At 35.8% G+C, this 27527-nt stretch overlaps 3 protein-coding genes across 4 annotated transcripts; 2 read left to right on the top strand and 1 right to left on the bottom strand.

The window, feature by feature from the left end:
- The first annotated feature begins 2240 nt into the window (after positions 1 to 2240).
- Positions 2241 to 9677, top strand: LOC107750002 (germ cell-specific gene 1-like protein). Of its 2 annotated transcripts, none has more exons than XM_016565238.1 (6): positions 2241 to 3002; positions 6569 to 6757; positions 8554 to 8601; positions 8763 to 8915; positions 9014 to 9125; positions 9289 to 9677. In XM_016565238.1, the coding sequence occupies exons 1-6, from the start codon at positions 2993 to 2995 to the stop codon at positions 9659 to 9661; spliced, it is 885 nt and encodes a 294-aa protein (XP_016420724.1). In that variant the 5' UTR covers positions 2241 to 2992; the 3' UTR covers positions 9662 to 9677. The 2 variants fall into 2 exon arrangements, with proteins under 2 accessions (XP_016420724.1, XP_016420725.1); XM_016565239.1 differs by lacking the exon at positions 2241 to 3002 and adding an exon at positions 5385 to 5445.
- Positions 9678 to 12039: 2362 nt separating this feature from the next.
- On the top strand, positions 12040 to 12917 carry LOC107750004 (germ cell-specific gene 1-like protein). Its single transcript, XM_016565242.1, has 3 exons — positions 12040 to 12157; positions 12256 to 12367; positions 12530 to 12917. The coding sequence occupies exons 1-3, from the start codon at positions 12058 to 12060 to the stop codon at positions 12900 to 12902; spliced, it is 585 nt and encodes a 194-aa protein (XP_016420728.1). The 5' UTR covers positions 12040 to 12057; the 3' UTR covers positions 12903 to 12917.
- Positions 12918 to 15068: 2151 nt separating this feature from the next.
- On the bottom strand, positions 15069 to 19442 carry LOC107750003 (visinin-like). The gene is given in 3 exon segments (XM_016565240.1): positions 15069 to 15482; positions 15781 to 15892; positions 18740 to 19442. Coding segments are annotated over 3 exon segments (579 nt in total). The 5' UTR covers positions 19121 to 19442; the 3' UTR covers positions 15069 to 15396.
- Positions 19443 to 27527: the final 8085 nt, after the last annotated feature.

The following is a 27527-nucleotide window of genomic DNA, read 5'->3' as shown; positions in this document are numbered from 1 at the left end:
TTTTATGGTTTTTAACTTTACGGCCTAAACCAATCTTATAGTGGGACTATTATTTTAAGTGATATCTTGTCACCTATTCAACAACAGGTAATAAGACATTACCAAGTAATATTTCACATTTAATTGCGTTGATATTAACCCCTTTGTGGAACTCAGGGCGATATTGTACCATATTAATTTATGTAGTGCTTTTATTGCAAAACCTTTATCATTTCGATTGATGTACAGTCATATACCTGTACATTTTTAGCAGACCCTTGTGAAAAGTGTCCTTAATTGTTCTGAATGTACACTTGTAGTGTACTTTTAAACTTACAGATAATATAATATTAATTAAATAAACGTTTCAAACCTTTGTGAGTTTCTTTCTTCTGCTGAACACAGAAGAAGATATTTTAAAGAATGTTGGTATCCAAACAGTTGACGGTATCCAGTGACTTGTTTAGTATAGAAGAAAGACACTCATACAGGTTTGGAACGAGGGTGAGTAAATGATGACATAATTTTTTATATTTGGATGAACTATCCCTTTAATAAATATGTTCCACACATTGTCTAATTATGTTGTGCATGATTTTATTCTCATTTTATATTTCAGTTGATGTGCTGTTGAAAGCAGTAGGTGATGCGCCTATCATGAAGACCAAAAAATGGTCCGTGGAAAGAGGGAGGACAGTACAGTCACTCGCTCAGTTTATCTCACGCTTTCTCAAACTGGAGCCTAGTGAACAACTGGTATGTGATTCACCCCCACCATGAACACCTGCAAAAATGTCAACAATTCTGTGTTTTTCTGTCAATATGGGGTGCTGTGTGTACATTAATGAGGAAAAAAAATTAACTTAAATGATTTTAGCAAATGGCTGCAATATAACAAAGAGTGAAAAATTTAAGGGGGTCTGAATACTTTCCGTACCCACTGTATATATATACAGTATATATACTGTATATGGTTAAAAGATGTGACATCCGTTTTGGTGTGTGCATCAAATTAAATTCACAAAAGTGATTTTATATACATAGAAAACATATTAAATGCAAGTAAAGTTTATATTTGTGTCAAATAACTTTTGCCATTCAGCGCAACACATATATTGATTTAAAAATGAAACGACATACTTATTCTGACCTGTACTTATTAAAATATATAAAAGAAAAGGTGATCATTCTGTATTTCATTATATAATTTTAATTTATTAAAAACTTCTTGCTGATAAACGGGTGGTAAAATGTAGTGGTTTGAAGGATGGTGGCAAAGATAGCTAAAGATTTAAAACTACAATTAGATTTTGAGAGTCTTTTAATGTCATCTAATGAATCTTGATCTAAATATGCCTGACAAGATTTTTTTGGTATATAAAGTATTGTTACAATGAATGATATTTTAGTGGGTGTCTTCTATAAATCATGGTAAAAATAGTATGTATGTATGTAATAGTAATGTATGATTACATTTAACAGGACACATTCTAATAATGTATGGAAAAATTTCACCTTTTTGACTTTGACCCATATATTTTAAATAATTGTTACATAAAATATTTTCATTTTTCAATAATTATAACATAAATATAATATATTTATAAATATATAATGTATGTCATGTTTTCATAAATATGTGTATGATGAACCCAATCAAGGTAAAATTACTCATGAAATCAAACAGAAAAAAGTTATGAGAGATTTTTTTCTTCTTATTGCCCTTCTTTACTGAATGCTTTATCTTTCTGCTCTTCCACCAGTTCATTTATGTCAATCAGTCATTTGCTCCATCACCCGACCAAGAAGTGGGTGTGCTTTTCGAGGTATGATTTATTTTTTTGCCAAATGCTACTCTGCCCCATCTGGCTTAGTAAGAAAATTTTATGTAGACTGAAATTATTTCAGATTGCCATTTTTACAGTAGTGCAGCCACTGCTGACAAATGCTGATTAGCAAGTTTTCATCTTAAAATGTTTAAAGATCTGCTTATTTTCTGACTATTTAGGTCAATTCGAAGCTCCAAAAAAAAAAAAAAAATCCTCTGCACAAGTTTCTGTTCTAACTTTACCAGTCTAATTTATAATGGGTATAATAGGTTATGCCATAAAAATGCCATTTTAGTTTCCTTAATTTCTATGAAGAAACGGTGTGTTTTGCTGATTGACTTGGTAAACCTTGTTGTTCTGCTCTGTTTTGCAGTGTTTTGGAAGTGATGGTAAACTAGTTCTCCATTACTGCAAGTCACAGGCCTGGGGATGATTGTGCAACTTTTTTTCTCCCCCTTTCTCCCTTTCATTTATACACCTGTACACATACAGTATCAAAACATCACTCACACATCATGACACATCATGTTTTTATAACTTATTGATTTTTCATGTGTTATTTTTTTTTGTAAATAATAAAATGTAAATAATATTGTAAAACAATGCAATATCTCATGGGAAATCATAAGACCACCAAATACTTTTAGCAACAAATTTTGATGCATGTTTTTCATATTTAAGCTCATGTTGAAGTGATTTAAAAGGACAAGGAGAATATGTGATTCTCAGTAGTACAGAGTGACTACTTTTCACAGGAGGGGTGAGTAATGTCCCAGGACAGAACAGGTCACATGTAAGGGGGGGTGGAGACGTACAGGGGTGTGAAGAATAGGTGGGACAGAGGGATGTTTAAAAAGGCACGGTGGAGCAATGTATAAGAAGACAGGATAGAAAGATGGAGACGGTGCTAACAGATGGACTGAAGAGGGATTATGGATGCTCTTGGTAGAGTGTGACACCAATTTCCAAGGAAAGGCAGGAAAAGGAGGAGATTTGGGCAGGATTGTACCAAAAAAGGGGAAAAGCAGAAATAATCGCAAAAGGATAAGGAAGGAAACTGCATGCTGAACCAAAGAGACGAGGACCTTCTGTGTTTAACAGCTGCACAGAAGGTGGAAAAAGATACATATTAATGGATCGAAATAGGGAGTTATTATTACGATGGACATGATGTAAGAAGATTAATGTGCACAGGTAAAAATCAGCTTTTTTAATGCAGAATAATTATTGATTTTCTTGTAAAACCACTAAATTTCATTCTCAATTCTGCATATATAACAAAGTAATGCATAAAAGGTATGGCTTTCAGATCATGAAGCAATTTAAAGGAAAACCATTTGGTTGTACTCTCAAATATTTGATTCAAGCATTTGTTCTGATTAGCAGACATTTTGTCTTTCACATCACTAACAAACAATAAACTGTAAAAAGTGGGAATGTGCGGTTGTTGCCTTAAAAAGCTATTTCCAGTTGATCTAACCCTTGAAAATGAATTTTGTTGATGTAACCTACACTAATGTATTCAGGTTTATTCAGATATTAAACTATATTTTTTTGACAGTTCTTTTAAAATCAAATGTTTATAAAACTCCATATTTGATGTAAAAAATAAATATATAGGTATCCTTAAAAGAGTAAAAAAAAGAAACATGCACACCTACAAAGCCCAAACAGATTAAAACAGATTATTAGAGGATTACAAGTAAAGTTAGACTTAATGCAAGAGCTTAACTAATAATTTCATCACGTAACTTCAGACGTAATCCTTCGAATTCCCTCTTTTTCGTTTTCGCATTTTAAATCCCATTCAGGGCTGCACTGAAAATAAATAATAGTTTCACATCATTTATTCAGCATTACATAAACATGTTTTTATCTTTGGATTATACAGTTTTGCTCATAAGTTTACATACCCCTTGCAGAATATGCAAGATATGAATCATTTTAACAAAATAAGGGATCATAAAAATTGCATGTGTATATATATATATATATTTTTTTAGTACTGTCCTGAATAAGCAATTTAACATAACAAATGTTTGTCCTGAGCAGTTCAGAAAAAATTCTCCAGGTCCTGCACATTCTTTGGTTTTTCTGCATATCTGAACTCATTCCAACAGCGACTGTGCGATTTTTAGATGGAAAACTTTTTGGATATATAAATGTGGTTGTAACCTTTTTGAATTGGATGATTGGGGCTGAACTTATTTTGGATTCTGGGAAACATAAAAATCTTAAGTAGCTTTTAAAGGGCAGTACCAAATATGCACTGAATACTACATGTAGTGCAAAAAATAAGATCTTTAAACAAAACAAGAAAAAATTGCACATCCCCTTAATGCATTGTATTTCCTTCTAGAGCATCTGTGATTGTTTTCACCTTTTGTAGTAGTTGTAATGACTGATTTTGAGATCCATCTTTTTACAATGAGGACAGTAAAAAATATATACACTATTTTTAACTGTCCTCGTAAAAAGATGGATCTCAAAATCATACAGTCATTGTTGGAAATTCGTTATAATATGCAGAAGATGCTAGAATAATATGCAAAGAATGTGCAGGCCCTGAAGGATTTTTCTGAAGAACTGCAGGCAGTTGAACAGCTCCAGACAAACTAGGGACTCATTAACAACTTTCTCATAACATACAAACAGTCATTGATAATCCACGTAACAGCACACATTATTAAGATATATAAAAAATAATGATCTCTCTTGTTTTGTTAAAATTCTTAAAATCTTGAATATTCAGCAAGGGCATGTATACATGTGAGCGGAACTGAATAGGATTGATATTAGAAGAAGCAATGGTAATAATCATAAGGCTCCTTAGCTTAATCAGATTTAAATTAAAGGAAGTTTGGGCACTTTATTAACCTCTGATTTGCCTATAGTTTTCAAAGCTACATAACAAATCACAAATAGGGCCTATAAAGTAGGCTACTCAGATAATATCTAATAAAGCAATTTAATGGGATTAATTAAGTGATGATTTCTGTTACAGCATAAGTGACATCAAATAAAAATATATTTAAAAAATAATCCATATAATGATATACTAGTGCCAGGAAGCATTAACACAAAAAGTCCAGTGCTAGGATGTACCTGTGTGGTTAATGTAATATGTCTTTTTAGAACTCTTCAAGGACATTTTGATTTTCTTTAAAGTTTCTTTGGATAATAGACATCTGTCCAGAACAAAGTGTAATGCATAAGCCTGTGACATATGTTGTTCTTTCCTCTCTTACTAAGGTTCTTCCCTGATCTGACCCTCTCCTTTAATAAATCCACATCTTCATTTATCCTACCATCTGTCACAGGGATCTCTTACTCATTTCTGCTTTATGTAATTTTCTCAATTTCATTCTCATCCCAAAAGATTTCTTGTTCTTGGTTACTGATCCCTGTTTGCCCTTTATAAACCACCTCTGCCTTCACTTTGGGTAGCATGTTGGACCACATGTCCAGGCGTTCTCGCTCCCTGCTCTCTCTTTTCCTGACCTCCATCTGTGCTGGCTTTCTGTACATCTTACTGGTGTGAAGGAACGCACAAGGTGGTCAAACCTCTCTGCTTGTCACCTGTCAAGATGAAGAACTGCGGCCAGAACAACAGTGAACCTTACATGTAGTATGTATGGTATGATGTAGTCTTCTGGTTTGATATTACCTGTGTGATAAATCACATTCATGCTGATATTCAGACCAACATCCCAATTTAAGTATGGCGTTAAAGGGATAGTTCACACAATAATTAAAATTAGCTGAAAATGTACTCACCTTTGTAGCCATCCAAGATGTAGATGAGTTTGGTTCTTCATTAGAACAGATTTGGAGAAATTAAGCATTGCATTACTTGCTCATCAATGGATCCTCTGAAGTGAATGGGTGCCGTCAGAATGAGAGTCCAAACAGCTGATAAAAACATCACAATTATCCACACAACTCCAGTGAAGCAAAAAGCTATATGTTTGTAATAAACAAATGTATCTTTATGCTGCTTTTAACGTAAAACCATAATATTTCTCCAGTGGAAAAGCATCATGAGAGAAAATGTACACAAGATCAAGCACTGTTTACAAGTAAAAACAGTCCTAAAGAAATACTGCATGTTGGAGGAAATATTATTATAGATTATAGACTTGTGTTTTTTGCTAGAAACAACAGTTTAAAGTTAAAACATCTTAATAATGTCTTTGCTTCTTACATGCATATTTTTTACTTCATATTACATTAATTGATGGACTGGGGTTGTGTGGATTACTTGTGGATTATTGTGATGTTTTTATCAGCTGTTTGGACTCTCATTCCGACGGCACCCATTCACTGCAGAGGAGCCATTGGTGAGCAAGTGATGTAAGGCTAGATTTATCCAAATCTGTTCTAATGAAGAAACAAACTCATCTACATCTTGGATGGCCTGCAGGGTGAGTACGTTTTTAGCAAATTTTAATTTTTGGGTGAGTATCTTATATTTAATGACGTTTTCTAAAGGAAAGCACAGTTAACCTTTGCACATCTCTAAACAGCAATGGTGTTGTTTCTTTTTAAAAAAAATAATTAATCCATATTTTGACCATATTGGTTGAATGAATGGCTCAATCATAAAGATGGTTGCCACCTACTGGCGTAATAATGGAGCCTGCGAAAAGATTCAAAGAAAAATCCCCACTACTAATGCTACTAATGCTACAAACACTGACTGTACCATCCAGTCATTCAGGTTACTGTCAGGCTAATTGGTTGTCCTCTTTTCTCTTCAGAAAGCCCCACCCCAGATCCACAGAACCCGCTACCAACATTATCACCAAAGCGAAGGGAGGAACTAGCCAAGATTCGACAAAGACAATTGGCCAATGCAGTGCACTACATTTGGGAGACGGGAGAAGACAAGTATACCTTCAGATATTTCCACACAGGGTTTTGGGAGTCCTGTGAAAAACATGCGGATGGTAAGAAATCCTCTCATCAAAAGACATCAAAGTGATAGTTCACCCAAAAATGAAAAGTCTGTCACCCTGAGGTATCTACTCACCTCATTTTGCTTCCAACCTATCATGTTCTTTTTATCCATGGACCACAAAAGGAGATGTTAGGCTGGATTTTCATGCTGTTCTTTGCCATATAATGAAACTGAAAGTTGTCCATTTTCATTCCACCATATTCATTGTCAAATTTGGTGAATTGGTCACACTAAACCAAGGGTTCTTGAAGTCCACTTTCCTGCAGAGTTTAGCACTAACCTTGATCTAACTCACCTGCCTGTATCTTTCTAGTAACCCTGAAGACTTTGATTAGTCTTTTCCCTTCACAAATTTATCAAATGTATAGTCTTCAGAGGACTTGGTATATAGTGCACAAATTGTATGTATCACATTTATGGTGCTTTTGTCATTTTAATTGACAGTCCTTACTCACCGGTCACTGTTATTTCATGGAAACGAGCTGCATGAACATTCTGACAAATTTCTCCTTTTGTATTTCATGGAAGAAAGAAAGTCTTAAGAGTTTGAACCATGATGGTAAATGACACAAATTTCATATCTGAGAAAATTGTTCCTGTCATTATCATTAAATTACAGTTTTTACAATCATTTCGGCTCTAATTTTAGAAACTTTGTCATTTTTCAAAAAACAACATTACTTGTAATACAGACTGTCCAGTGTTCAAAACAAAGCATTGTACAGTAAATTCATATCTTTAAAGAAACCTTGCACTTGCAGAATGATTGGCTCAAATAACTTATAATGAAATACCATAGGAACATTAATTTAGATCACTGTCTATGGGGACCATAGAAACAGAGTCTAAAACAGAATGCTGATGAAGTATTACATCTATAGACAATGTACAGTAGTCCAATTGGTGACAATGACAGTGATTGGTGCCACTAGATCTGAAATGCTCCTGATCATCACATGGAATATTGTTCGCCAGTTTCCATGAAGCTATGCATTAAAGAGATTTTTCACACAAAAATGAAAATTCTGTCATCATTTATTCACCCTCCTCTTGTTCCAAACCTGTATGATTTTCTTTCTTCTGTTGAACACAAAAGAAAATATCTTGAAGAATATTGGTAACCAAACTGTTAATGCTAGTCATTGATATTCCTTTATTTTTTCCATACTATGGAAGTCAATGGCTACTGTCAGCCATCAAAATATCTTCTTTTGTGCTGAAGAACAGAAGAAAGAAACTCATACAGGTTAAGATCAAGTGGAGGATGAGTTAATAATGTCAGAATTTTACTTTTTGAGTAAACTATCCCTTTAAGAGTAATGCAAATTTTTGTGCAGTTTTTTAAATCGACATTTAGATCATTGTAATCAAATGAATAGACAGATGCTGTGTGTGAATTGCTTATTGAAATACTTTACTTATTGAAATAATACTTTGATGTTATTTTGTGTCATTTTGAATAGGTGAATTTAATGAAATTAACAAATGAATTTAGGCTTATGTGTATTGTGTTTACTCAATTGTAGAAGGTATTAAGAGTTTTGAAAATATACATTTTGATTACTGTCTGTGAGTTTTGTGTCTAGAATTTTTAAAAATGACATCCAAGTTCTGATATTAGTGCTAAAGTAATTGTAAAAATAAAGAGGCAATTAAAAAAAATAATCAAAATTGCACATCTATTTAAAATGCATTATATATCATTGATTAATCAAATAATCATATTGTTGAGTGTGTCAGACATTGGATTTCATTGGTATTCTTGTTCATTCTGCTACATTAAAGGAGAACGATGTCGCCGGTTCTTGTATCTTACTCCTGGAGAGACTCATGGTAAGATTGCAGTGTGTGTGTGTGTGTGTGTATGAAATTATCTCTGCAGAATGAATGATATAACCAATGATGTGTGTAGGTGTAACTGTGCCTGCAAGGCTTTTTGTATTTGTACAGTATGTGCTCATATAAGTTCATGTGCTTCTCTCTGCCTGCTGCAGGTGTTCTGTGGTTGTCAATGATTGCGGAGTTAATGTACATCAGTTTGTTGGGCATGGGCTTTCTACTAATGTGGGTGGAAGTGCTGTGTGCTCATAAAGAAATGCATGCACTCAAAATCAACGCTTTCGCATTCATGTGTACAGTGCTCTCAGGTAAGATAGTGGTCCTTGGTTCCCTCTTGTGGTCAAGTTTAGTATTGCATTATTGTTAATGTATATTATTTTGATTTCCCCCTACTTTTTTCTTTCAGGACTGTTAGGGATGGTGGCTCATATGATGTACACCACCGTATTTCAGCTAACTGTGATTGTGGGGCCCAAAGACTGGAGACCTCAGACATGGGACTATGGCTGGTCATTTGCGTCAGTACACTTACAAAATATTTTCACCCAGTTTATGTATAGTAAAGTTTGGCTTGTTTGTGATTTGATTAAAGTGGTAGTTTCTTTATATGAACTTTATAGATGTTTACGAATTTTCCTCTTTCTTTTGCATGGTCCTTTCACTCACTTCTCGACACTCAAGGCTTGCATGGGTGTCTTTCAGCTGCTGCATGGGTGCTGCAGTTATGACCCTTAATTCTTACACAAAAACAGTCATTGAGCTACGTCACCGCCAGAGGCTTCGATTAGAAGAGGCCTGTGCTACAAGCCACGCTCCGTCCTACAATGAGGTGGTCCCAGGTGGAGGGTTGTACTCTGTCAGCGGCCTATTACAGTGCCCAAATGGGATGATAGACTCTATGTGGGCATCCAATGGGAGCATGGGACTGGTGCAAGAGAGGGATGTGCCCACCCTGGTACTTGTTGGAGGATGCGGACAAGATTCGTGTGAAGACTGTGAGAGAGAGATGGATGAGATGAAGGAGGCCATGAATGGAATAGATTCTCCTTGTTAATCGTGGATGATGTGAGTTGAGGGGCTAGTTCACTCAAAAATTAAAAATTGTGTTATTATTTAGTCCCCATCATGTCATTTCAAACCTATATGGCCTTCTTTTGTCTGTGGAACACAGAAGAAAATAACTTGAAGAATGGTAGTAATCAAACAGATTTGTTTACCACTGATGCCCAGTGGATGGAGATTTTTCTTTTTAAATGGGTCATGAACTGCCTTTTTATTATTTTGTACTGTTCTCTGAGGTCCCCTTATAATGTTATCAAGATTTTCACATTAAAAAACATAATTTAGAAGTGATATATTTTCTGTCCTGTTTTAACCCCCCTCATCAGAACGCTCTGTTTGAATAGGCGTGGCAGATTGTAGACTCTGAAGTGAACACCCACTGCTATGATTGGCTAACACTTGTGTATGTTTGACAGCCCTTCACAGATGTACGCTACTGTGATTTAGGTTTAAAATGCATAAATACTCATATCACACAATCTGTTTAACAGACAAAGCAATAGTGACCACATAATAAAAAGAGTTACTCACACTTGTGTGTTACGACATTACTGTCGGATCCAATATAGCCGGCACAGCATCGTCTTTTAGTCTCAATCTTTCCGAAAATCCTGTGTGGAATTGTGCCTTGTTTGTAAACGAATCCGCGGTAAAATGAAGTGAACAAAGGACCAAGTTCTTAGTCGATATTTCATCACGATGTCCTTGGAAATCCAAGCTAAGAAGGGCAGAAGTTGTTATTAGGCTTAAAGCACTATATTGACACGGTCTAGAACTTCATTAAAAAGTAAGTTAATCCGCTCTTTCCTAACATTGCAATCAGAAGAAAGGAAATGCAGATACTGTTTTTTCCACAACTTGCACAGCATCTTGTTTTCTTCAGAGCCATCTTTATCGTTTGGTTTCTGCGTAGACCTACGCCGCGTTCACCTCTCTCATAAACACTACATGCACGAATCGATGGGCGGGGCTAAACAGGCGTTGATCTTCTTCTGCCGAGGTGGAGTTTAGTCACACTATTATTACATCATAGAGTGGCACATTCCACAAGCTGTCATTTTTGGCAGACTGGCTTCAATATAAGCTGTTTTTAGACTAACTAGAAAGTTTTGAGTTCTGAAACTTGGATTTTTTTTAATAGTACAATGACTGTAATTTTCTGTAATATCTCATATTTTCTTCTGTATTGTTTCTTTTATTTGGTTTAGAATTGACACCCAAACCATAACGAATAATGAAAAATAAATAAATGTATAATAATTAATAAATTAATAAATAAAATAATAATGTAAAGCATTGCTTGAAATATCTACTAAATGTGGAATTGTTGCAACCATCAAATGGTGTGATTATTTGAGTTATGGCTTTTTTCACACTTCTGAGAGCAGTACTGTATGATAATGTAAGAATTATGCAAGTTCTTAACATACATCATATAGGCCTTTAACCACTGTACAGCTATTCCTAGTGTCCCTTGTATTTTCATCAGTTGTCTTACATTTAAGTTAATTATGACAAATATTCAATATGGAAAAACAAAGAAAAAGATATATTAAAGAAATCCAAAATGAGAAATGGAGAGAGGGAGACTGCACTAGGAAGTTGGAGATTTTGAAGTCTTCTTTGCAATGTTGGACAGGCGATTATGTCAGTAATCCTAACTTGGACTAAGACAGTGAGGGAATTGACGGTTCGTAAACAGTGTTATAAAGATCTTTTAGAGATCGTAACAGACTCTATCCAACAAAATATTGCAAACCTGCTCATATACAGACTCACATTTACCTGTGTGCCAAAGTATATATCTGGCCCAACTTTGCCATGCATTGACAACACACAAAGATAATCCAGGATTATGGGAAAATATTGCCATGGCATGGTAAACCTCTCGTCTGCTGGCAGACCGTTAGAGATTATTGTGCTGCCCATTCCAGCAGTTCACTTGAACTCTTCATCTCACCTAATCATTTACACACAAATTCACACATACAGACACAGAACAGAGAAAAACTTAGTAGCTCTTACAGTTTCAGTTTTATTTCACAGCAGTTGACATCAACAAACAGATTTGCATAATATAAATTGCAAAGGTTATTGTATTATCATGCTGGACGATAAGTCTAGATGAAATTATGTTATGTTGTTTTTCCATACAGTCTGGCTTTATTTATATATCTGTATTTTACTTCATTTACAAGAAAAACATGACATAATATTTGCTTTCAGTATCATTTCATCTGCCAGAAACTCTTCTTCAGTCTACATACAGAATTTCACACATTTCACAACATTTGTTCTCAGATGGGACACTTTACTATCACTTTAATCTATCATCATTCTGTCTATCACGACTCACTCAAAACATATATGTACATCAGTTTGTTGGGCATGGGCTTTCTACTCATGTGGGTGGAAGTGCTGTGTGCTCATAAAGAAATGCATGCACTCAAAATCAACGCTTTCGCATTCATGTGTACAGTGCTCTCAGGTAAGATAGTGGTCCTTGGTTCCCTCTTGTGGTCAAGTTTAGTATTGCATTATTGTTAATGTATATTATTTTGATTTCCCCCTACTTTTTTCTTTCAGGACTGTTAGGGATGGTGGCTCATATGATGTACACCACCGTATTTCAGCTAACTGTGATTGTGGGGCCCAAAGACTGGAGACCTCAGACATGGGACTATGGCTGGTCATTTGCGTCAGTACACTTACAAAATATTTTCACCCAGTTTATGTATAGTAAAGTTTGGCTTGTTTGTGATTTGATTAAAGTGGTAGTTTCTTTATATGAACTTTATAGATGTTTACGAATTTTCCTCTTTCTTTTGCATGGTTCTTTCACTCACTTCTCGACTCTAAGGCTGGCATGGGTGTCTTTCAGCTGCTGCATGTGTTCTGCAGTTATGACCCTTAATTCTTACACAAAAACAGTCATTGAGCAACGTCACCGCCAGAGGCTTCGATTAGAGGAGGCCCGTGCTACAAGCCACGCTCCGTCCTATGATGAGGTGGTCCCAGGTGGCGGGCTGTACTCCGTCAGCGGCCTATTACAGTGCCCAAATGGGATGATAGACTCTATGTGGGCATCCAATGGGAGCATGGGACTGGTGCAAGAGAGGGATGTGCCCACCCTGGTACTTGTTGGAGGATGCGGACAAGATTCGTGTGAAGACTGTGAGAGAGAGATGGATGAGATGAAGGAGGCCATGAATGGAATAGATTCTCCTTGTTAATCGTGGATGATGTGAGTTGAGGGGCTAGTTCACTCAAAAATTAAAAATTGTGTTATTATTTAGTCCCCATCATGTCATTTCAAACCTATATGGCCTTCTTTTGTCTGTGGAACACAGAAGAAAATAACTTGAAGAATGGTAGTAATCAAACAGATTTGTTTACCACTGATGCCCAGTGGATGGAGATTTTTCTTTTTAAATGGGTCATGAACTGCCTTTTTATTATTTTGTACTGTTCTCTGAGGTCCCCTTATAATGTTATCAAGATTTTCACATTAAAAAACATAATTTAGAAGTGATATATTTTCTGTCCTGTTTTAACCCCCCTCATCAGAACGCTCTGTTTGAATAGGCGTGGCAGATTGTAGACTCTGAAGTGAACACCCACTGCTATGATTGGCTAACACTTGTGTATGTTTGACAGCCCTTCACAGATGTACGCTACTGTGATTTAGGTTTAAAATGCATAAATACTCATATCACACAATCTGTTTAACAGACAAAGCAATAGTGACCACATAATAAAAAGAGTTACTCACACTTGTGTGTTACGACATTACTGTCGGATCCAATATAGCCGGCACAGCATCGTCTTTTAGTCTCAATCTTTCCGAAAATCCTGTGTGGAATTGTGCCTTGTTTGTAAACGAATCCGCGGTAAAATGAAGTGAACAAAGGACCAAGTTCTTAGTCGATATTTCATCACGATGTCCTTGGAAATCCAAGCTAAGAAGGGCAGAAGTTGTTATTAGGCTTAAAGCACTATATTGACACGGTCTAGAACTTCATTAAAAAGTAAGTTAATCCACTCTTTCCTAACATTGCAATCAGAAGAAAGGAAATGCAGATACTGTTTTTTCCACAACTTGCACAGCATCTTGTTTTCTTCAGAGCCATCTTTATCGTTTGGTTTCTGCGTAGACCTACGCCGCGTTCACCTCTCTCATAAACACTACATGCACGAATCGATGGGCGGGGCTAAACAGGCGTTGATCTTCTTCTGCCGAGGTGGAGTTTAGTCACACTATTATTACATCATAGAGTGGCACATTCCACAAGCTGTCATTTTTGGCAGACTGGCTTCAATATAAGCTGTTTTTAGACTAACTAGAAAGTTTTGAGTTCTGAAACTTGGATTTTTTTTAATAGTACAATGACTGTAATTTTCTGTAATATCTCATATTTTCTTCTGTATTGTTTCTTTTATTTGGTTTAGAATTGACACCCAAACCATAACGAATAATGAAAAATAAATAAATGTATAATAATTAATAAATTAATAAATAAAATAATAATGTAAAGCATTGCTTGAAATATCTACTAAATGTGGAATTGTTGCAACCATCAAATGGTGTGATTATTTGAGTTATGGCTTTTTTCACACTTCTGAGAGCAGTACTGTATGATAATGTAAGAATTATGCAAGTTCTTAACATACATCATATAGGCCTTTAACCACTGTACAGCTATTCCTAGTGTCCCTTGTATTTTCATCAGTTGTCTTACATTTAAGTTAATTATGACAAATATTCAATATGGAAAAACAAAGAAAAAGATATATTAAAGAAATCCAAAATGAGAAATGGAGAGAGGGAGACTGCACTAGGAAGTTGGAGATTTTGAAGTCTTCTTTGCAATGTTGGACAGGCGATTATGTCAGTAATCCTAACTTGGACTAAGACAGTGAGGGAATTGACGGTTCGTAAACAGTGTTATAAAGATCTTTTAGAGATCGTAACAGACTCTATCCAACAAAATATTGCAAACCTGCTCATATACAGACTCACATTTACCTGTGTGCCAAAGTATATATCTGGCCCAACTTTGCCATGCATTGACAACACACAAAGATAATCCAGGATTATGGGAAAATATTGCCATGGCATGGTAAACCTCTCGTCTGCTGGCAGACCGTTAGAGATTATTGTGCTGCCCATTCCAGCAGTTCACTTGAACTCTTCATCTCACCTAATCATTTACACACAAATTCACACATACAGACACAGAACAGAGAAAAACTTAGTAGCTCTTACAGTTTCAGTTTTATTTCACAGCAGTTGACATCAACAAACAGATTTGCATAATATAAATTGCAAAGGTTATTGTATTATCATGCTGGACGATAAGTCTAGATGAAATTATGTTATGTTGTTTTTCCATACAGTCTGGCTTTATTTATATATCTGTATTTTACTTCATTTACAAGAAAAACATGACATAATATTTGCTTTCAGTATCATTTCATCTGCCAGAAACTCTTCTTCAGTCTACATACAGAATTTCACACATTTCACAACATTTGTTCTCAGATGGGACACTTTACTATCACTTTAATCTATCATCATTCTGTCTATCACGACTCACTCAAAACATATTGAGGTTAAAAAAGTTAAAGTTAAAAACAAACAAAATGGGAAAAAAGAAATCGGGGGAAACACTTGGCCAAAGGAAATGATATGACAGGAAAAATACAGTTATTGATCTTGTTTTATTATTATTTTTTGGGCTCATATTGAATAAGGTGGATCGCGTCTTCATTGTCAAGAACGCCTTGAATAAACTCACCCTCGGCCAATCGCTCTGAAAAGAAAAAGAAAAAAAAACAGAAAAAGTGACAACACTCACTGTTACTGGACAAACTCACATATTCAGTCTTTTAACAGCAGCCTTTTGACATTACTTTACTATGGCACCATCTTTGCTTTGTAATAAAGTTTGGAGATGCAAACAAATATTCAAATAGCAGACTTGAATCTCTTATCATGTGTCCATGGATGACAGATATTAGAAAATATATGAAATATATTTCAGTAAAGGGTTATATAAAAACTATATGTAAAACATATGAACATATATTAACATAAAAACACAATATTACCATTGTCTTTTTTATTGAAGAACGACCACAGTTTGTCTGCTCTCTTCTCGGGAGTGTTCTCGTCTGCTGGAAGATTTTCCTGCTCTTCTTTGGGGATCAACTTAAAGATAGCCTGAGGATCAGCAAGATGGAAGAAAAGTGGAGGTGAGGAGGGAAGAAAGAAATAACTGACTAATTATATGTGCAATAATTTCTAAAACCTCTCTCTCTATCATTTACATTCCGGGCTTGAAACTCTGGCCATTATGAAGCATGTCATAATGACAACTTTAAATTAATTATGTTATAATATAATAAATATATACTACTTAAACGTAATATATCATGTAGTCATATATTATAATTATATAATACGAAATGCTGTAAATTATTTTTTTGCTATTTGCCATTTAATCTGTTATGTGTTTGTGTGTGTACCTGGTATTCCCTGCATTGTGGGAACCAAATGTCCCCACAAGAATAGTAATACCAGTCATTTTTGACCTTGTGGGGACATTTTTGGTCCCCATGAGAAAAACAGCTTATAAATCAGTGATCTTTTTGAAAATCTAAAATAGCAGAATCTTTTTGTGTGAGGGGTAGCGTTAGAGTAAGGGAATATAAAACAGTTTGTATAATATAAAAACCATTATGTCTATGGAATGTCCCCATAAAACATGAAAACCAGTGTGTGTGTGTGTGTGTGATTATTTTCTACTAATAATATAGTCTAGTCACCATTTCCAATTCTTACAGCATTTTCCCCCAAACACACCAAAACTAAACACCTCATCTCAATACAGGTAACCTAATTACTGTATTTACCCAAACATTATTCATTTTCAGACAAAATGTAGTCGACAGTGAAAATCCCTGTGACAGGCACATCCATTAGTTAATTGGCATGTCAAGTGAATGACCATCTGCTCTTCTGTTGATGCTTGTCTGGAGCTAATCATCATAGATTAGGACCACAATGCCAAGGGTCATCTATATAGACTTTAGTTTTTCCTGACCACTGCTGACCTGGATCTGAGTGGTCCAGTGAGTCGAGGAGATGTTTATCTCAGACACATAAGACACGTAAGAATAATACAGATTAGAGGCAGTGCCAAAGCTCCTGCCGAAACCACACACTGCATGGCCTCAGCACAGCGCAGTCTTTAATGCTCTATTGCATTCAGTCACTGGCACGATGACAGTGACATTTATACTTATAAACCACCAAACTAGTGATCACAAAGCCTGAGTATAAGGTCAAATGCTGATCTGACCTCATGGTGTGTAGCTGTGTTAGGATAACATTTGATACATCCATAAATGCCTAAAAATAAAAACAATGCACTGAAAATAGAACTGCATTCCCTGATTCTATACTGTATCTTAAGATTTGCTCCTGATGTATGACTTTTTTCCTGCTTAATAAAAAACATAGAAGAAACTTTTTTTCTAGTGTTTGTCTTGCTGGATATATACTGTGTAATTTAAGCCGCATGTTCCCACTGTTTACTGTGACTTCTGCAACCCACTTATCCAGCATCTTTCTAAAAAAAAGCATCTTACATTGTAATCCCCCCACCCACCTGTCTCTGTGCTAATGGCTGTCTGCGTTTGAAAAAGCCTCTGTGTACGTTTATTGTTCAAGCTAAACCATTTATCGGATGAATTATTCTGGGATTCGACCGACTGCATTAGCCATGCTCCGAGGCAACGGCTTGTTAAGTCAAAGCTCATAAGACATTTGGCTTCTTTCTTTTTACTAAGGCCTTGTGTTCTGTGTTTGTTTAGTATTGCTGACTGAACAAAACTCACAGAGAGAATAGAGAGAAAATTGAATTATATATTCTGTGATTATATATGTGATGCATCATCAAGAGAAAGATTAGAATGCATTAATCAAATACTATATAAGGGAGACTGGGGCAAGTTGTCACTGGGGCTATATTTCAGTAACTGTAAGGATTTGAGTCAAATGTCAATTTGGTTTAAGTTTTTCAAGTTGGTATCAGAAATCTTCAAAACTGTTTTAAATCAGACTAATTTCCTTTACAAAAAAAGTATACTTTAAGTTCATTTTATTAAGTATACTTAAGTGAAGTTCAGCTATAATTTACGTGTAGTTAGCATACTAATATGGATGTACTAGTAGTATACTTGTAAGTGTACTGTTTCAATACTACTTGGGACTAAATTGGCCCACTTTTTAGTTTATAAAAGTATACTTTTAAACATACTTTTAACATTTCCCAGACCCTGTGTTTTGTTTCACACACCTAGTCCTACATTTAACAATAGACTCATACTAAACTAACACACTAATGTAAACTAATATACTTTTAATCACAGTAGTAAACTTTGAGTACACAACTACTGTACAACAACAAAGTACATAAAAAGTAGACTGAAAGTAAACTTACCTAATGTATTTTAAGTTTAAAAATAAATATACTAATAGCACACTTATAATGTAATAGCACACTTGAATAAACTTCTTTTTTGTAAGGGTTTGAGAGTTTTGTTTTTAAAACGTTCATTCGTTACAGCTTTAAACAAGAAAACACAATAAAACCACACTTGGATGCATTTAGGAAAGAGTCAACTAATTAAGGCAGTTTTTAACCAAATATGAGGAACTGTGATTTCAGGACAATGAATATCTGGTTGGAGCAAGCTGTCACAGTTTTGTATGAGCAATTTGTCACGTGTTTTAAATTAACAAATTTTTTTTTTGTTTTTTTTTGTTTTGTTATTTTTTCATTTGTTTTACTTAAATGTCATTGTTATTGGCTGTTCAATCAATGACAGGTTCCATTGTGACTACTTGCCCCTGTGTGACAACATTCAATAATCTTTTTTCTGCAAAACTGTCAACTAGCCCCAGTCTCTCAACATAAATAGCAAACTCACTCATTTATGGTATGGTTTCGAAAGGAAGCCACAAATGAAGACTTATGAAGATGTTCACCAACATTTGACCTACCTGACAGATTTCTGCCACTTCTGATTTTGTGATGTAGCCGTTCTTATCGACATCAAAAAGTGAAAAGGCCCACTCCAGCTTTCGCTCCGTCTTTCCAGTTGATGTCATGTGTAGCGCAATAATGTATTCCTTGAAATCCAACGTTCCATCATCATTCGTGTCAAAGGAGCGGAAGACGTGCTGGGCTTATGCTGCGGCATCACTGTCTGGGAAAAAGCGTTCGTAGATCTTTTTAAATTCGTCTGGTGAGATCCGGCCAGATGGACACTGCTTCTGGAAGTTCTGGTACCACTGTGACAGTTCGTTCTCTGAGAATCTGGTATTGAGTTTGAGATCCTCCAGGATCTCCTTGGACATAGCGCTGCTTTTGGCATTCCCCATTTTTGACTGCTGGTGGAGAGCACAGGCAGGGGTTCAGGAAGCGTTGTTTGTCAGGTCCTCCTTTCTGACCAGAGATACACTATATTATGTAGCTGCTCTTGCTGAGATGTTCCCAGAGAATCTCTCTTTTGGTGGGTGTCTGTAATTAATGTCCCATTAAAAACTTGGTGTTCAGTTCTCCTTTCAAGAAATGATAGACAGATGGATTGATAGATGTTAACAGAGTGCTAACAGAGGAAGAACAGCGTCTGTTGTAATGAAGCTCTCAAATGTAAAGGGAAGAATGAGCGCTGATCGATGACATTGGCTGCTGATGGGTGGGTGGGTGAGTTAGTGAGTGGGGGTGGAGCAGGTGAACTTAGGCTGTTACCTTTGAATGCAGGTTTAAGTCGTTAAAGAGGGATTTGACATGGCTGAGCCTCTGAGCCCTAAATCAACAGCTTGGGACTGTCCCCTTCCATAAATGATTACAGTAATAATGATTACTAGGCAAATGCCCAGTTGTCACTACATCTTAAGCTTGTTGATCATATACATGTTATGCCTTATGAACTTAAACATTTAGTTTGGGTGACATATCAAGCATTATTTAGAATTTTACTAGCTTAAATATGTTATAATTGCAACATTACTGTATCTAAGTAAATAATACTGTAGCTAAGTAACATTTTTTTTAATATATTTTAGGTTTTGTTGAAATGCAAAACGGACTTGAGATGATCAAGAAAACATTGCACAAATCAGTACGGTTTTGCACTGCATACCATTGTTTTTCCAGCAAAAAGTGTGTTTATGAATTTATATATTGCATGGAGTTACGTAGTGTAATTGTTACAAACAGCATTTTAAAACATTATCAATTTATTTATCATATAAATATGTGATAGTGGTGGTTTCCCCAATTAATTAATTAATTACCTTTTAACTGAACTCCAGAGATCCTCTGTTTGAGAGCACAACTTTCCCAAATTTTTTGCTTGGATCACACAGCTGACTGATTTCACCAGTTATTAGAAGGGATTATAAACATGCTTAAATGTATGAAAAGTGCACTAAAGTCAATAACAATAAGTCCTTAACATACAGTCATGTCCTCAACTGACAGTCTTAGTCCTCTTAATGAGACATCAGATCATTTTTGCACAGATAGTGGCATCCAGACAACTAAACTGACCTTTTGTGATGTTTAAAGCAAGGCCTTGTTGTAGAGACATGCTTATATTTCCTCAGCTTGACATGTTGTTTCTTACTAAAGTGTATCAATGGAAACATCAGTTAGGTTGTATGAATGGCTTAAATAAGGTTTATTTGTTTTATCTTCTGTTGAATTCATCTCACGAACTGTCATCACTTTCACTGAGTAGTGTGAATTAAGCGACAGCAGCTTTTGCTGATGTCTGTATCAAGTTCATTGAGGTTAATTCAAGACACCACTGGTTTTTGTTTGATTTTATTTTAATTGCATGTGGTAATCAGGGGATGGTTAAGCCTGGACCTGACATCTGCCGTACCCTATTTTCCAGGAAGCTTCCCTCTTTTAATCTTATTCCTGTACTTCTTACCTCTGTACAACTTTTCATGCCACCTGTCTTTTATTGGGTCTATTGCCCTCTCTCTGGTGCATGTTTTCTAATTTACTGTATTATGCTTATCTTTTTCAGTTCAGCGTCAAACTTAAGCAACATAATCTTATCCTGTTCACTGATTTTGGACGTTGCCCATACACTCTTAAAAATAAAGGTGCTTCTTCAAGCGATGCCATACAGAACGATTTTGGTTCCACAAAGAACTATTCAGTCAAAGGTTTTTTAAAGAACCATCTCTTTCTTACCTTTTTATAATCTGAAGAACGTTCTTTCGCCACAAAGAACCCTTTGTGAAACAGAAAGGTTCTTCAGATGTTAAAGGTTCTTTATGGAACCCTTTAGACAAAAAGGTTCTTCTATGGCATTGTGAAGCACCTCTATTTTTAAGAGTGTAATGGGTTGGCATAATGCCCAGGTTTTAAGTCTCAGTTTGACGTTTACACATAAACTGTTGTGGGTACTCTAATAAATTCATTGGGTCATGTTTGGTTCAGTGACTAATGGCAGTTACGAGTAGCAACTGTGTTTAGGTTCATTTGTAAATATCATGGAATTATGGTTATTTCATATACAGTGTACTTATGTCGGGTCTCCTTCTCTATCTCCATGCAAACCACTTACCAATTAACATTACCTGCCACATTGCTTTTTCCACTGTTACAGTGCATTTACACTGGCATTCAAGTGTAGAGCAGAGTGTGCATTTTCAACTCTTTCTCCTATGAGTTAGCAGGATTGACAGTGGACCGGCACTGAGAGTGTCCAAGAGCATTGAAAAAACAGTGGCCGCAGGCTATGACATTTTAAATCATATTTTTTCACATAGCTTTGCAGTGCATATATTTTGAATATTGCAGCTGGAAGCTTTTATTTAGTTATGCTATAACACTACAGTGCCTCCACTTTGGGGTGTGTTGGTAGCAAGTGTGTTTAATCTTTGTAGCTTACACTTTATTTTGATAGTCTACTTTAATCATTCTACTGTTTGCAACATGTCATAACTCTCAGCAATTTGCAGCTACATTTCAACTAATTCTCATTAGAGTATTTATAGGCTGTTAGGTTAGGATTAGTAAAAACAGTCATGGCCGCAACTGACAGTCGTAGGCCTCGTAATGAGACATCAGATCATTTTTGCACAGATAGTGGCATCCAGACAACTAAACTGACCTTTTGTGATGTTTAAAGCAAGGCCTTGTTGTAGAGACATGCTTATATTTCCTCAGCTTGACATGTTGTTTCTTACTAAAGTGTATCAATGGAAACATCAGTTAGGTTGTATGAATGGCTTAAATAAGGTTTATTTGTTTTATCTTCTGTTGAATTCATCTCACGAACTGTCATCACTTTCAGTGAATTAAGCGAATTAAGCGACAGCAGCTTTTGCTGATGTCTGTATCAAGTTCATTGAGGTTAATTCAAGGTTTTTGTTTTTTTTGTTTGATTTTATTTTAATTGCATGTGGTAATCAGGGGATGGTTAAGCCTGGACCTGACATCTGCCGTACCCTATTTTCCAGGAAGCTTCCCTCTTTTAATCTTATTCCTGTACTTCTTACCTCTGTACAACTTTTCATGCCACCTGTCTTTTATTGGGTCTATTGCCCTCTCTCTGGTGCATGTTTTCTAATTTACTGTATTATGCTTATCTTTTTCAGTTCAGCGTCAAACTTAAGCAACATAATCTTATCCTGTTCACTGATTTTGGACGTTGCCCCTACACTCTTAAAAATAAAGGTGCTTCTTCAAGCGATGCCATACAGAACGATTTTGGTTCCACAAAGAACTATTCAGTCAAAGGTTTTTTAAAGAACCATCTCTTTCTTACCTTTTTATAATCTGAAGAACGTTCTTTCGCCACAAAGAACCCTTTGTGAAACAGAAAGGTTCTTCAGATGTTAAAGGTTCTTTATGGAACCCTTTAGACAAAAAGGTTCTTCTATGGCATTGTGAAGCACCTCTATTTTTAAGAGTGTAATGGGTTGGCATAATGCCCAGGTTTTAAGTCTCAGTTTGACGTTTACACATAAACTGTTGTGGGTACTCTAATAAATTCATTGGGTCATGTTTGGTTCAGTGACTAATGGCAGTTACGAGTAGCAACTGTGTTTAGGTTCATTTGTAAATATCATGGAATTATGGTTATTTCATATACAGTGTACTTATGTCGGGTCTCCTTCTCTATCTCCATGCAAACCACTTACCAATTAACATTACCTGCCACATTGCTTTTTCCACTGTTACAGTGCATTTACACTGGCATTCAAGTGTAGAGCAGAGTGTGCATTTTCAACTCTTTCTCCTATGAGTTAGCAGGATTGACAGTGGACCGGCACTGAGAGTGTCCAAGAGCATTGAAAAAACAGTGGCCGCAGGCTATGACATTTTAAATCATATTTTTTCACATAGCTTTGCAGTGCATATATTTTGAATATTGCAGCTGGAAGCTTTTATTTAGTTATGCTATAACACTACAGTGCCTCCACTTTGGGGTGTGTTGGTAGCAAGTGTGTTTAATCTTTGTAGCTTACACTTTATTTTGATAGTCTACTTTAATCATTCTACTGTTTGCAACATGTCATAACTCTCAGCAATTTGCAGCTACATTTCAACTAATTCTCATTAGAGTATTTATAGGCTGTTAGGTTAGGATTAGTAAAATAAGTTATGTACTTTTTAAAAATAAGTTGATAGTTATTTATAGTCAGTGCAGTTGAATGTCTGATGGGGAAACATCAAAATAAAGTGTTAGCAGATATTAAGCAGATAGTCTGTTATAATGCTAGTTGACATGGAGTTGCAAAGTTATATATTATAATAAAGTGTTACCTTTTTTTCAGTACACTGCCTATGCAGTTATACATATTTATTATACATACACACGATGACAGTTGGAAAGATGCAAGCTTTCTTTCTGAATGGCCAAATTAAAGATATTGTGTCAACTTTTGTAAACAAATGTCACCACCTGCACCTCACAATGATTTGTTGCCGTCTGCCATTTCTCAATTTATGGGAAAAAAACATTATGTTGTTCAGTAAAGTTGCAAGCATCTTTTAAAATATCTTGTAATGTGCATTTGTATTTATTAAATAGGCCTCTGTGCTGTCAGACCACATTCAAGAGTACCAAAACATTTAGCCTACCGTTTGAATTTATGTTCATAAAATTAACATAAGTTGTGAACCACACAAGAGTCAAAATTCAGGTTTAATATCTGGGACTCTTATTTACTAGTTTGTAACATTTACAAGATTTAAACTATAATGCTGACAGGACTCATCATCTATTTATTAGAAAAAAAATAGGTAACCTTTCACATTTTGTCTGGACTTTTCCGTGTCAGGTCACACATTTAGATCCTACGCTGCATTTGAAACTTTCCAAAACATTCACTTGATACAGGTCTGCCCTACCTTTAATCACCCTGGATTTATTTAACTCCCTTGGAAACACCAGACATACCTCACCCTTCCCTCTTTTAGCACAGGGATTTTCTCTGTGCTATTCCAGGAATTCCAAGAGCACATTTATTGGATTACCTGTCAGAGCTAATTACAATGTGCCCACCTTGAGAGCAAATTGTGACATGCGGTGTACAAGGATTGCTGGGACTAGCGTAGAGATTTAGCCTAGTTGTTGTGGTTGTGGTTTTATGTCAGTGGAGTAAATCTGGAAAAATTGCAAGTGACAACTTAATACACAATTTGTCAAGACTACTTTATTCCCTCTTCTAAAGATGGATAACATCAAACAGGTTGACTCGTGACTCATTTGACACAACAATCGTGTCACAAGATTTGGAAGGAAACACCCTCTTATGCAAGGGTTTACTGACGTCATGGTGATTTCAAACGTGTAATGGACATCTTATGCCGTACAGGGTTGAACAGATCAACTTGTGCCTTGAATGAGTAGATTTTTGGGAATACCTGAACAAGAACAGGTTTCACTGATAAAGAAGTTAGTAGTGATTCAACAAAATGAACAATTTCTCGCTTGGAAAAATAAGACACGTAGACAGGATAGTGACTGAAATGTCAAAAGGGCAGGGGAGACCAAAGAGGAAATTTCTTTCAAAAGAAAAACTAAACTTTCTGCTTAGAAAACAATACCTCTTTTAAAAATCCAGCCGATTCTTAAGCAAAGGCAGCAGTGAGGGTGGGAGCAGAGGAAGGGAGGGAGTCTTAGATAAATACAAGTTAATGGGTCATAATGATGTCTAATGACAGACATCGCTTTCCTTTGGGACACAAAGAGCGATGGTAACAAACAAATGATAAGGAAAATAAAAACAACAGTCCACCGGTTCTGTGGTGGGTACAGGCTGGTCTGCATGCAGTGAAACACTATGTAAATGGTTGTTGAGCACTGCACTGGCATTCAGCATGCTCTTACCTGGGAGAAAACAGATCTTTGGTGAACATTTTTATGCTGATGAATTTTAGGAAAAAGACTAACAATATGTTAGAATAAACAGTTTGCAAAAGAAGTCTTTTTTCTTCATGTTTTGGAATGAAAACTTACTGGTCTGATTCTTTACAAGGAGGAAAAAAGGTGAGAAATTGATACATTTAACTAAATATACATTTATGCATTTTATATGTTTTATGTGTTTGTATGCGATTAACACATCTATCCATAACACACTTTAATTTTGAGGTAATTTTGATGGCGATTAAAGGGATCATTCCCCCAAAAATTCTGTCATTATTTACTCACCCTTATGTCTTTCCAAACCTGTATTTTGAAGAATGTTGCTAATCAGTTTTGGTTACCATTGAAAGTAAACATCCGTCAAAATATCTGTTTTTATATTCCACAAAAAAATGGAAGTCATACAGGTTTGGAACAACATGAGGATGAGTAAATGAAGACATTCATTTTTTAGATGAACTATCCCATATTAATGACCATAAAATGTACAAGATACTGATAGATAATATAATTTTTTGACAATTAACAACATAAAACATGATCAACAACATGATCATCAGTTTTATTGTTACAATGAGAATTTAAAAGATTTATATTCATTTATTTATAAATTGATGTGATCTATATTTTTATACATGGATATTGGTTGACTTAACAGTAGTCTTTTTTATAATTTATAACACAATTTTGTATCATCACAGTGGCATTTTCTATAATATGCTGATGTATATTCTTTGTTTTTGTTTAATTGATAGAAGTACAGAAATGACTGACACATCCCTGTGAGAAGAGATAAGAAGGACAACTACAGAGGATCCACAACCTGGAGGAACAACTGCTTTCTAACATCTTTATTTTGTTAAAATCATCAATATTCAAGGAGTTTATAAAAATCATACATCAACAGGAGAGACAGGCATCTTTGGAAAGATCTTACTTTTGTGAAGTAAGATCTTTCCAAACATGCCTGTCTCTCCTGTTGATGTATGATTTTTATACATTTTTTATACGTGACACCTGCCACGGTGGTGACGGGGGAGCAGAGCTGTCCTGTGGCTCCTGTATGTTGGCCTTTGGGGTTTGGGGCACTTTGGTTGGTTTGAGTGTTGTGTCGGTGGGTTTGTGGGATCATTTGGAGTACAAGAACAGTGGTCTGTCACACGTTCTCGTCCTTGGATTGGTACTGCTGCTTAGCAGTTTGGGTCTGGTAGCCGTGATCTTCGTCCTCCATTTCTTAATGAAAAAGAGAAGAATGATGGCCAGAAGAAAGAGGGCAGAAGCGAATCTAGTGCTGGTTAATGAGTATGCAGAAGTTGTTTTAAAAAGAGTCACGGTGTAAAAGAGCAATGAAGTGAAAATATTTGAATATGTCAGACTACCAGCTGCTCCATCGCTGTTTTTCTTCATCACTCTTTGCTTAATCATAAAGGAATGTCACAGGAAATTAATTGGATTCGATGCTACAGCAAACACTTTGCTATTTCCTTTGTGATTTCAGATTACAAAAGAGACATATTTGCTTCTGTATTCATGTCTATTAGACTTTTATTGTAAATCTAACTTTGAATGAATATTATTCAAGAGGTTTTTAGCTTTTAAATTGATGCAATGACTGAATAATTGCATCTCTTTTTAACTATATGTACTGTATCTGTTGCGAATCATCATCAGAGTCGGGATCCATTTGCAGCGTTCTTTATTGCGTAACCAGACAAGACAGGGTCAATCACCAGTAGATACAACAGCGTGGGCTAGGCTGAGACAGAAACGTGGGACGGGCAGGAGGTCGAGGCAGGCGGCAGACAGACACAGTAGAAGAACAATCCAAGTCGGGGCAGGCAGAGACAGATCAGAATACCATAAACAGTCCAAGGTCAAACGAAAAGGCAAGATACAGGGTTAAACGCTCAGAAGTGACAGCCGGGGCAAATCAAGACTTCGCAGTGAGTAGCTGTGAGTGTTTGGCTTATATGTGTGTGCGTGATTCAATGCAGGTGTGTGCGTGCAATCAGTCCCGGGTATGAGGCATGATGGGAACTGGAGTCCGAATGGATAAAGTTAGTATTCAGGAGAGAGTTCCCTCTGGTGGCGAGGAGGAGGCGGTACGGAAGCCTCCTCTGTAACAGTATCATTGTGTCATTTTGTCTAATCCGAGTGCATCTCTATTTTTGTAGTTATGTATTTTGATATATCGCATAAATAATATTTTCTCCATTGCCATATACTATCATTAAGGGGGGAAAACATGAACACATGACAACAGGACTAATTACATCACAGCTGCATAAGCAAATATAGATAAGTATAGGCTATATAAAAAGGTATATATATATATATATCTATCTGCCTTTACAAAACAAAAACATGTGGAAATATACAGTACT

Source organism: Sinocyclocheilus rhinocerous, unplaced genomic scaffold (genome assembly GCF_001515625.1).
Source record: "Sinocyclocheilus rhinocerous isolate Xijiao unplaced genomic scaffold, SAMN03320098_v1.1 scaffold5198, whole genome shotgun sequence".
NCBI lineage: Eukaryota > Metazoa > Chordata > Actinopteri > Cypriniformes > Cyprinidae > Sinocyclocheilus > Sinocyclocheilus rhinocerous.
The sequence above is the reverse complement of the archived record's forward strand: the minus strand, read 5'-3'. Positions and strand labels throughout refer to the sequence as shown.

Excerpts from the sequence above, each read along its gene's own strand:
- LOC107750004 (XM_016565242.1), top strand. The coding sequence starts at position 12,058 with ATGGGCTTTCTACTCATGTGGGTGGAAGTGCTGTGTGCTCATAAAGAA. Across the intron at positions 12,158-12,255 it reads CATGTGTACAGTGCTCTCAG|GACTGTTAGGGATGGTGGCT; the intron begins GTAAGATAGTGG and ends TTTTTCTTTCAG. Across the intron at positions 12,368-12,529 it reads GACTATGGCTGGTCATTTGC|GCTGGCATGGGTGTCTTTCA; the intron begins GTCAGTACACTT and ends CTCGACTCTAAG.
- LOC107750002 (XM_016565238.1), top strand. Across the intron at positions 8,602-8,762 it reads TACTCCTGGAGAGACTCATG|GTGTTCTGTGGTTGTCAATG; the intron begins GTAAGATTGCAG and ends TGCCTGCTGCAG. Across the intron at positions 8,916-9,013 it reads CATGTGTACAGTGCTCTCAG|GACTGTTAGGGATGGTGGCT; the intron begins GTAAGATAGTGG and ends TTTTTCTTTCAG.